The 11174-nt window shown below is 46.8% G+C and overlaps 1 protein-coding gene across 4 annotated transcripts; it reads left to right on the top strand.

Moving 5' to 3' along the window:
* Window positions 1-98: 98 nt before the first annotated feature.
* Window positions 99-10755, top strand: cnot3a (CCR4-NOT transcription complex, subunit 3a). 4 transcript variants are annotated; one of them, XM_079745038.1, is made up of 19 exons: window positions 99-226; window positions 833-903; window positions 1050-1117; window positions 1210-1284; window positions 1385-1474; window positions 1575-1703; window positions 2113-2208; window positions 2301-2517; window positions 2971-3146; window positions 3306-3362; window positions 3588-4503; window positions 4605-4710; window positions 4828-4969; window positions 5467-5574; window positions 5802-5901; window positions 6280-6478; window positions 6908-7040; window positions 7459-7584; window positions 9306-10755. In XM_079745038.1, exons 2-19 carry the CDS (start codon window positions 879-881, stop codon window positions 9402-9404), a joined length of 2862 nt encoding a protein of 953 aa, XP_079601164.1. In that variant the 5' UTR covers window positions 99-226; window positions 833-878; the 3' UTR covers window positions 9405-10755. The 4 variants fall into 4 exon arrangements, with proteins under 4 accessions (XP_079601164.1, XP_079601165.1, XP_079601162.1 ...); XM_079745039.1 differs by having other exon boundaries at window positions 2298-2517; window positions 2971-3098; XM_079745036.1 differs by having other exon boundaries at window positions 2298-2517.
* The last annotated feature ends 419 nt before the right edge of the window (window positions 10756-11174 follow it).

Here is an 11174-nt window from a genome sequence, read left to right as displayed (position 1 = left end):
TCCGGCGGATGTTTCCAAATAAAAACGGTAAAAGCTGTCCAATCACAGCTGCTAAATGTCACTTAGGGAGGAGACCAACCCTGGAGGCGTGGTTAAGCTACCGTCCATCTTTAGCTAGAGTACAGCGAGTTTGTCGAAAAGAAAACACATTTTGGAAGTAAAGAAGACGTGTGGGAATTAGTTTGGGCTATAATTGAAAAGAGAAAAACGAAAACCCAGACCCTAGGTAAATGCTGGAAACAAATGTGCATCTAGATGGTCTGGTTGAGCCAGTTTCCCTTATTCCTTAATTGTGCTACCTTGGTAGCTAAGCCGCTAGCTAGTATTGTATGCAATTGCTAGCCTGTTAGCAATATTAGCTATTGGGTTGGCGATTGGCAATGATGATAAATGATACATTTCCCAATGCATCAGACACAATTAAAATGCAATATTTTGACCCAAATTACTGTTGCAAGAATGTGTAATGAAACAGTCAATCTGTACTTAATAATCGTTTAGCCATAATCCAACTACTATCGAGCGTAATGGACTGGCTATACTGGGTAGCATTAGCCCGAGCACCCTATACAAGGTGCATCCGTTGACAAGTATGCATGACAAGCGTCACTGTAAATTGCACGTTTTATGTTATCGTACGATATGGATGGCGTTTTAATAAATACACTCTAGAAGGGTCAATGCTTGCACAATGCTAGGTTACATGAACACTGATACACAACAACCCACGTTAACTTGAGATCAATCCTCTTGGTGTGAAGCGTGTCCACAGATGAGTGCTGATGTTTCATGGACCTTAAGCATAATTCAAAGTTGTAAATGCTTTTCCCAGCTAAAGCAGTAACAGACGGAATGTGGACAGTGTCGTAGTGAAAGCCATGGCTGACAAGAGAAAATTACAAGGTAAGTCAATGGCACAACGATGTTGCATGGAGTCCTTACTTCCCACCACGCTCTAATTTTTACTTCGGAAACCATAGGCGCTGCATGACTTCTTCTGGTACAGGATTTAAGGGGTTTATTCAGGATCATCTCTTTGATCTCTACAGGTGAAATCGATAGATGTTTGAAAAAAGTAGCAGAAGGTGTAGAGCAGTTCGAGGATATTTGGCAAAAGGTGAGGTATTAATAATGCATGCAGTTTTCTTGTTTCCACAATTGTACATTTGATTTGCAAACTTGAGCCAATGTGATTTTTAATTGCCACAGCTTCACAATGCAGCCAATGCTAACCAGAAGGAAAAATACGAAGCAGACCTCAAAAAAGAGATTAAAAAACTGCAAGTAAGAGGAGTTATCACCCATGGGATCATTTTGCTTAATTTGTTTATTTTATAAATTAAGATGTGTATATCCATAACATGTCCTCTTTGCTCCTGCCCAGCGACTGCGAGATCAGATAAAAACATGGGTGGCCTCAAATGAGATTAAAGACAAAAGGCAATTAGTCGAAAACCGGAAACTCATAGAGACGGTAATGATCTTCTTTCATTCATCACCAAATAAATTTAGTAAAATTACACAAATCGGAACCAATTGTCTCATCCGCCATTATGTGTCTCTTCTCTTCTCAGCAAATGGAGCGCTTTAAGGTGGTGGAGCGGGAAACAAAAACAAAGGCGTACTCTAAAGAAGGCTTAGGACTTGCCCAGAAAGTAGATCCTGCTCAGAGGGAAAAAGAGGAAACGGGCCAGTGGTTAACGGTAAGGTGCTCTGTTGTCATTGGGCTCTTAGGGTTAGGGTTTTGCTCTTTCCCGTCATCGATGCTTCCACAAGCACAGCAGGGAAGTGTCATTGCATAAGTAACACGTACTTTATTTGTGATTGCATGTGACAAAAAATGTTATGTCATTAGTAAAATGTTTAATTAATAATGCATTTTTATGTTAATCCTCGTCCTGTTAATTGTTTTAGTTAAATAAAAATGGTCTTGTAGCCACAATTCGATGCAAGCAGATTCAATAATAAATTATTAGTTCACCATATTGTCCCTAATATTCACTACTTCCCTAATATTGTTCACAATATGAGGTCAGGCACTATAGACTGAACTGGAATAGCTGTGCACAATATGGTCTCACTTTCTGTGTTTGTGTGTTCCCTGCAACGTAGAATACGATAGACACTCTAAATATGCAGGTGGACCAGTTTGAGAGTGAGGTGGAGTCTCTCTCCGTGATGACGAGAAAAAAAAAGGGTGACAAAGAGGTAGGTGCTCCGTGTTCTTCTCGGTTGCCACTGTAAGACGTGTTTTGAGAATATGCCCTCAGTACAACTTTGGCCACCCTTCCTCCCAGAAGCAAGATCGCATCGAAGAGCTTAAGAGATTGATCGAGCGGCATCGGTTCCACATTCGCATGCTGGAGACCATCCTGCGAATGCTTGACAATGACTCGGTACAAGTGGACTCTGTCCTGAAGATCAAAGATGACGTGGAGTACTACATCGACTCGTCCCAGGACCCCGACTTCGAGGAGAACGAGTTCCTGTACGATGATCTAGACCTGGACGACATACGTGAGTCTATTGGAAAGACCAGGCTGAAGGAGTTCAATTGTTCTATGTTAATGACACAAAAGTGTAATTTTAGTCTTCTAATTACCCATTGGCTGTACAGCTGATGGCAAAATAATGTTCACTTTTGGTATGAGTTTCTTCCCAAGTAATTCAGACACCATACTTTTCTATAAATGTATTTGTTGGCGGAGGTGAGTGAGGAGGTGAGTAACTCTCATACAACCGAACCGGCCTGAAAACCTGCTTGAGCAAATTGGAAAGAGTACATTGTGGGGATGCCTTCTCTTATTGCCATTTGCAAGGCAGTAACTATGTTGAGCAAGACTAAACCATTATGATAATCAAATGGGGGTTTCGGCTCTTAGTGGGGGCAAGGGGGCCTGCTCGGGATCAAATATCAGTAAATAATCGTGCCTTTGCTTTATTGTTTCTGCCATTCCTCGGCTGCTGCAGCACTCGTGGCCACGTCTCCATCGGGCCAAGGAAATATTGAGGATGAGATGTTTCTCAACTCCAGCAGTACGCCCACTTCCACCACCTCCTCCTCACCCATCCCTCCCTCCCCGGCCGCCTGCACTGCTGTAAGTTCATGCAATCCTCCCTTTGCTTGGGACGATTCCATCACTTTGGTAAGGGGGTAAAGGGTTGGGGTCTTTTTGAAATTTGTTTGTGTTTGTTTGTTTGTATTAACATGCTTCGAAAGTCCCATGTTATTGGGTCGTAATCCACCAATGTGTTGGACAAAAGATAGTTTGTGGATTGGATTCTTATGAGTCTCTTTCTTACAGGAGAACTCTGAGGACGATAAGAAACGAGGTCGGTCGACAGACAGTGAAGTTAGTCAGGTGAGGCTCTCACCTGTACTGCGCCATCTGGTTGGTCCTGTATAGTCCTTGTGAAACAAAGCAGGCAAAGCATGTTCCGGGTAGAACAAAATGCATACTATAGACCGTAGATTTCCTTTACAGGCCTCAAGCTTGTAATTATTAAACAAATCTTCATTGTTCTCTGCATTGTAGTGTTGTGCCGTGTAGTTTTCTTACTGAAGCCAACGTTCTTTTAAATTTCAGTCGCCTGTGAAGAATGGCACTCCTTCCCTGTTGTCTTCCTTCTCTTGCTCCTCCACCTCCGGCTCCTCCTCCTCCTCCTCCTCGTTGGTGTCCATGGCGAGCATTGTCGGAGGCATTCCCGTGGTGCCCACAAGCAACAGCCTGATCGGGAGCTTCAGCAGCGCTGTGCAACAGCACCAGCATCAAATGTCGCAGCAGCAGGCGCAGTCTGCAAACCAACAGCAACAGCCATCGCAATCCAAACCCTCGGCCCCCTCCAGCAACACCCCCAGCCCGCCCAGCCACCCGCTCCTACCGGTCTCGGCCCCCATCCCCATCCCCACCGCCCCCAGCTTAGTGGCGGCCCTCCCCCAACCCATGCCGTCCTCGGGGTCCGCACCCTCCTCCAGTTGTGGACTTGGGCTGGGCCTGGGTTTGAGCAAAGTGGGCATCACGGGGACCAGCAGTGCCAACCAAATGTCCGGTCTCGGCCTGAGCGGCATGCCTTCGGCGCTAAACACGATGGCCGGGCTCATTTCCGCATCCACCCCTACCCCGTACGCTCAGGCAGCGGCATCGGGGGGCCTGGGTCTGAGCAGCAGCAGCAGCCTGTCCAGTGTTTCCATGGAGAGCAGCCCTTCCATCCCCCCCTCTGGCTCCAGTGGAGTCACCACCAATGGCTCCAGCACAGGCCTCAGTTTACTGGGCTCCAGCCCGGCGCACGGCTCTCTCACCGGGGGCCTCCTTGGCCTGGTCCCCGGGCAGAACGTTGCCCCCGGGTCCTCACAGGTGACCCTCCCCCCCGCCAGCGCCGCTCCTGGTGGGGGCATGAGCATGCTGGGAGGCAGCGGTGCCAACGTCGGCGTGGTCGGAGGAGCGTTGCTTAACGCGGCCCCTGCCAGACCCCCCAGTGGACTGAAGCAGAACGGAACCACAAGTGAGTGGTTCCGTTCTGCTTTCTATGTATGTTTTTAGTGTATTGTGTGCATTCAATCTCATAGTGGGATTGGTTGTCTGACTTCCCCTCTTGTCTCCCAGGTTACAGCGCAATAGTAGCAGAGAGCTCCACAGATTCCAATCTAAGCACACCGAGCCAATCACAAGGCAGCCAGCCTTCGTCGCTAACGTCCTCGACCAGTCAACCGTGAGTTTACCCCGGCATCAGTCGTTGCGCCACCGTTGGTCTATAACCCATTAACGGCCAATTAAGAGTCCTTGTGTATCTATGGTTGTCCCCTGCTGTTGCTCCCTGGCCCCGCAGAATGGACAACGGCCCCAGCCTCATCAGCTCCATCACCCTGCCGCCCAGCTCTCCCTCCCCCTCCTTCTCGGACAGCACGCCTGGCGGAAGCAGTCTTCTGAACGGACCCCACTCCTACTCACAGACCCCCGAGGTCCTCAAAGTGAGCATGAGGGAGGATGGGTGGGCCGGGTTTCTTGGTTCAAGGGTTTCAGTCAGATATCACCACCACTACACATGCTACAGGATCAAATGTAACCCTGAGAAGGTGCATTACACACAGAGTTTTGGGGAGAGAGTCTACATTTAAAGACCAGGATAACATTGTGAGGTTGCACCACTGCGGAGGGGGTGAGCGCATTCACCCCTATGGTGAGGAAGTCAGCAGTCAGAGAATGTATTGGATAGCCTCGCAGCAGCCATAAGCGCTAAGCCCCATCTTATTTTTAGATTGTAAAGCAAGATGCAGCTTAGTGGTCCACAAATACACTTGAGACCCCATACACCTTCTATTGACTATCATACAAATGTTTAGGTAGCCTTATTTGGGCATGGGATGTTTTAAATGTTTTACCTGAAGGCCTCTCCTTGGTATGTATGATGCTGAATAGTGTTGCTGTTGCCACGACAATAACTTGTACGGGCCCTTCGTCCCCCTAGCTCCCCACAGACCACCGTCAGATGCTGATGGAGTGCCGGGTGTCAGCAGTTGCGGGAGAGCCGCCCGGGACCACGGCCACCAACACACGCAAACGAAAGCAGTGTCAGGTAAAGACATAGGAACACATGCATAAGGTCACGGGTCTTCGCATACGTGCAGGACACTGAAGTGTGTTCATTTGTTTCTCTATCCCACTCTCTAATTCCCCCTTCTCTGATTCTATTTCTACATTCTCTCCCTCTCGTTTCTCTGCCTCTGAGACCTGATTGTTGTGTTGTTCTTGCTGCCGTTCTCCCCCCTGTTTCAACCCTTCCCTCTCTCCCTCGGGCTCCAGGCTCCTGAGGCTCTCAGCTCGCTGAAGGCCATGGCCGAGCGGGCAGCGCTGGTCTCAGGCCTTGACGGAGAGATCCCCAACCTGCACCTCACAGATAGAGGTCAGCACGGGCCACTGCCACTGCACTAGTGACAGTCATAAAATGGGGTGAATGGTTCTTTAAGGACAAAGGGGAAGGAAAATGGACTCGGATGTCGTGTTCATCTGGGGAAATATTCTCAAACATGGTTGCGTTAATCTTGAAATATCCTCACAGTAATCCTGAAATATGGATGGCAATGCAAGGAGGAGTAATGCAGCAAACCCTGCTCTCAGTCCAGGTGCATTGTGTAGTACAAAACTGTTGGGATTAACAGTTAAATCCACTAACAATGAACAACATTTCACATCTCAAATGAACTGAGTGTGGAGTGTTTAAATGAGGCCATCAGGTGTTTATGGCATGGATCTGATGCCCAGCCTCCTTTTCTGCCTGTAGATATCTTCTCTAGTTCCTCTGCAGCCCCCGGCACCCCGGCGGCCCCCCAGCCCTCCCTGTCAGAGGTCAGCATCCCCCCGTCGCTGGGCGTGTGCCCCCTGGGCCCCACGCCGCTCCCCAAAGACCAGCTCTACCAGCAGGCCATGCAGGAGTCGGCATGGACACACATGCCCCACCCCTCGGACTCTGAGAGAATCAGGTGAACGACCGGCGACTAATGATGAACCGTCTGTCCACTAGGGTGGTCCGTACTCTAAATTAATAGTTGATATGTTTTCTACATTCATGAGGGCAGTATACTGTAGTGGAGAGGGGGTTTTACCCCAAGGCACGAAGGTTTTGGGTTCAAACCCCGATGTCCACAGCCGACATGTAGGCATCTCTGAGCAGAAAGCCAAATGTCAAATGACTTGTTAAGGGTAAAGTGTCTGAATGACCTCATGGTCTAAAGGTAAATAAATACATGCCGCTTAATCAATGTTTTCATCCAAAGCTTCTCCTACAACACCGTGAGTGCATTGCTCGTTAGCGTGGCGTAACCCAGGGGGATCGAACCCTAACCCTGGCAGTGTTCACTGTGAAGGGGCATGACGGCTGACTGACAGCTGTGGTCCCTGTGTCGTTACAGGCAGTACCTGATGAGGAACCCGTGTCCCACGCTGCCCTTCCACCACCAGATGCCGCCTCACCACTCGGACTCCATCGAGTTCTACCAGAGGTTGTCCACGGAAACGCTCTTCTTCATCTTCTACTACCTGGAGGTAACGTCTGCCCCCGGCCCGCTCACCCTCCTAGTGGGCCCTTCAGTTGGGCCTGTCCATTAAACAACCTCTATTAAAGAATAACCAGCAATAAAGTAACATATTTTAGATGCCATGTAGTGGGTTACATAGGAGTGCTATGGATGGTGCTCTACGGGTAGAATGCTTACTCATGTTTGCATATTCATGAGTTACCCGATATTGGCTCTTTTGGGTAACCAGGTTACCAGTCAAACATTCTGGCTTTCCCCGCCCCCTTCCCCCAAATGGGTTTGTAGCGAGTGGGAGCGGCTTGTGCAACAGAGCAGCAATATAGATTCAAAGTGGCTGCCAGAATTCAGTCAGAATGCGCCCAGGAGGCGGGGACAAGCTCAAACTGGTGGCTTTGTTTGACTGACTCCATGCCTTCCTCCTCCAGGGCACGAAGGCTCAGTACCTGTCTGCAAAGGCGCTAAAGAAGCAGTCGTGGAGGTTCCACACCAAGTACATGATGTGGTTCCAGAGGCACGAGGAGCCCAAGACGATCACCGATGAGTTTGAACAGGTGCATCTCCAGCCCCCTCTCTCCAGCCCCCTTCCCTGCTCAACATGCTTCCATGTGGTTTTTCTGCATTCTTGGCACACAGGCAATGCAGCGATGGCCTTGGTTACACTTGCCTTTTGTGATCGGATCCCAGACTCTGCCTGCCACTTGAATGGGAACGCTTTGGCCATGATAGGTCTTAGACCGGACCGTATTGCATACCTTCCGTTCTAGAACGACCCGGAAGCAAAGTCTAGTTTTTATACCGTTAAACTTTTGAGGAATCTATATTTTAAAAGCATTATTCTTCTCCTTCGATGGTCTTCTGTTCTACAAGGGGATTATATGACATTTAAAATGTTGTTTTTATGGTTTTGGTGAGGTTAGGAAGGTGCTTATCTTCCAAGAGCAGCTCTTCTCTATAGCTCAACACCGCCACCATCAGTTAAGAGAAAGACACGCATGCACATTCTTTTGGGAGAACCGCTGAAAATAATGTGCCTAATGGCCACAGTGAAACAGAGCAGGGGCGTTGTTGAGCCAATAAGCTAAGAGGTCCTTACCCCATTGAGGCCTGAAAATAGACGCTTTGGAAATGGCTGATTTATTATAACATGGTATGACACAAGAAAAGGAAGGAGAACAATCATGCTTTTAAACTAATGATTTGTCGCTAGACTCGGCCTGCACATGAAAGTATGATATATAAATAGGTCATCTTACAACTGAAGCTATGCAATACTGCCAGTAGTATGTAGAGATATGGTTAGAAACATGTTAAGATCTTTTGTTGGCTCTAAATATTTAAATACTTCAAGTCTTTTTAGCTTAATGTTTTAGCTAACGGTGTTCAGAAGAGAATAGTGGTTAAAGTTAGTTATCACGTTTAACATTTATTTAAGCGGTGTATGCCATAATGCATTTCTTTTTATGAAACCAACACCTCATACATTGCAGTTTATTTTTATGTGAAAGGTAATATGAGTGGCATGAGCTACAAATCGGGACGCAGGCGTGGTTTAAGTCATGTAGTTGTCTTATTGGACCGGGGCCTTATTGTGTCTACATCCTGCGGAGACCTGATCAGGATGCGACCCAGACCACCTCAGACCTGCTGTGTTCTTCTACAAGAGGAGCCGTCTGATGAGAGGCTCCATGCTTGACAGTTAATGTGTCCTGGTGGGATCGCTGCACAAACGTCGCATTGAAAAGACAAGTGTAACCGAAGCATGGTTTAAATTGATCAGTCTCTGCACTCTACACGACAAGCTGTCATTACTAGAGGGGGTACACTTCGAATACATATCGTACTGATACCTAAATAAGCCGCCCCCTTTTACAAACTAGTGAACACACCTGCTGTTGAAGCTTAGCAAACCTTTTGAAAGTAAATAAATTACACACTTTAAATGTTTACTAGAATCTCAACTGAAGCTCGGTTAGCTGGTGCCTGCAGCACAGTCAAATGTCAGTCATGCATTCAATTAATTTCGGTTACCCAACCATGTATAGACCTTAACGCGCAGCTGAAGACATCCAATTCAACTCTGATCTGGCAGACACCCCCCTGCCTGAAGTGAATTCTGTAAGGATCAATTTAAATGTGGCTGGTCCGGGGCACCCTCTTTCAGGTACAACCAGCACTATTGTAAAGTGCGAATAGGCTATGGTTTTTCCTGGCGTCCACTGACGTGGGCACTCACTGACACTGCTGTCCTCTGCACCGTCTCCTCCACCTCTAGGGCACTTACATCTACTTTGACTATGAGAAGTGGGGCCAGCGGAAGAAGGAGGGCTTCACCTTCGAGTACCGGTACCTGGAGGACCGCGACCTGCAGTGACGAGGAGGGCCGTGGGGCGAGGAGCCGTGCTGCTGTTGACATTCCGAGACTGTCCTCCGTACTGTGGATAGAGATTGATGTGTAGTAGAAGAGGCCTCCTAGAAGGGGGGCCGAGGGTGTCTGTACAGGCTGCATCTTCCACGTGGAGCCCCCGCCACCCCCCACCGTAGCGCATTACTCTTGGCATGTGCCCCGTGGGTTTGAGCAAAAGAAGCAGTGCGCTGCGTGTGGGCCGACGATGGGATGTCTGCGTCCGTGCCTGTCTGTGTGCACACTCAGTATGTGGCATTAGGAAAGCCTAGCCCATGCATGTTTCTCATGGTATGTTTTAGTTTTATTATTTCCCCTCCTCCCCCATTGCAACAAGACTCTGTACCGTCACCATGCCAACATCACGAGCCTGGAAGCCCTAGACCCGATACAAAAACAAGCATTGGATTCAATTCACGTAACCGTCACCGCTCCTCATGTTTACCGTGATCTGGTGGAGTAAAATGGGGAACTGTGCAGTGGACATTTTGACATGGTGTGTAGAAATGGCTTCTTTCTAAGATCCTCTGATGCCTGTAGAATATGGTCACTATTGGATATAGTGATTGATTATCAATAGTGTTATTGACCGTCTTGGTCGATAAAACACTGATTGACCACAGGGCCTCTCCCTGTGGCAGGGAAAGAATCCTTATTGGACATGGATTAAATTGCTATGCAATTGAACTGGTCTCTGACTCCCTCTTTACAAATAAATGTTTCTAAGTTTACCTGTCTAAGAAAAATGCATCTTTATGGGGCATTCATGTTTGTGAAAAAATAAAATTGTAAAATAAATCTTAACTTAGGGTTTGTTCATCTTTTACTGTACTAATTATTCAATGGCGGTTTTCACGTTGGTAGTCGATGCAGTGTCACAGCCATTCCCAGTTTTATGAATGTTATTTGAACCAAATCACCTTTTCCATACACTGATGGTATTTTCTGTATAGAAATCAGAATTGTTGCAGCTTTCAATCATGAAATCCTCGTTTTAGTCACCTCATCCCATTTACGTGGCAGTTTTTTAAACCTAATTAGTATAAGTGAGAGCTACCTAATTAATGGTGGTTTTACATGTTTTAGTGAGTAAATCAGACAGCAGTAACTAAGTGGTTTGATTTACACTGCCAAGCATATCTTAACTCTTTGGTACAGATTCAATCTCAGCTTGGCTATTAAAGTATCTACTGCAGTAAATGTAAATTAAATATATATCTTGCTGTAAAAAACAGCCCTTAACATATGAACTTTTCTTCGAAGGTAGTTAAATACGTGGATAAAGCAATTGCCTTTAATAGAATCTATTTTTGGGCCTTAAATTAAAGGTAGAGGTATAGTCAGATTAAATGGCTAAAGTGAATTTCTCATATTTACAATTTCTCATATTTACATGTCGAGGTTCTGCATGGGATACTTCATAATATGGGTTACAAAGTATTGTAACATTTCAATAAATGCTTTTCAGAACTAAATGTGCTGTTTATTGTCCTTGATTCACAAAACGACATATACACACACCATGGCAGGCTACTCTAGTTTAGTCTACTACCCGTGCTCTGGTAGAGAAGGTAGCAGACCCATTATTAGGATCCACAGGTTTAAAGGGGACATATACCACCAGGTATGAGTGTGATTAAACATCACTTATCACACTCACATCTGGTAGTATAATGTGTCCCCTTTAAGGGGAGGATGTGGGCCCAATCATTGAATTAAATTAAAAAAGGTGTTGATGTT

This window comes from Pollachius pollachius (assembly GCF_949987615.1).
Source record: "Pollachius pollachius genome assembly, chromosome: 1".
NCBI lineage: Eukaryota > Metazoa > Chordata > Actinopteri > Gadiformes > Gadidae > Pollachius > Pollachius pollachius.
The sequence above is the reverse complement of the archived record's forward strand: the minus strand, read 5'-3'. Positions and strand labels throughout refer to the sequence as shown.

Coding starts and splice junctions, on each gene's coding strand:
- cnot3a (XM_079745036.1), top strand. CDS start 879: ATGGCTGACAAGAGAAAATTACAAG. Junction 904..1,049: donor TGACAAGAGAAAATTACAAG/GTAAGTCAATGG, acceptor TGATCTCTACAG/GTGAAATCGATAGATGTTTG. Junction 4,970..5,466: donor AGACCCCCGAGGTCCTCAAA/GTGAGCATGAGG, acceptor TCGTCCCCCTAG/CTCCCCACAGACCACCGTCA.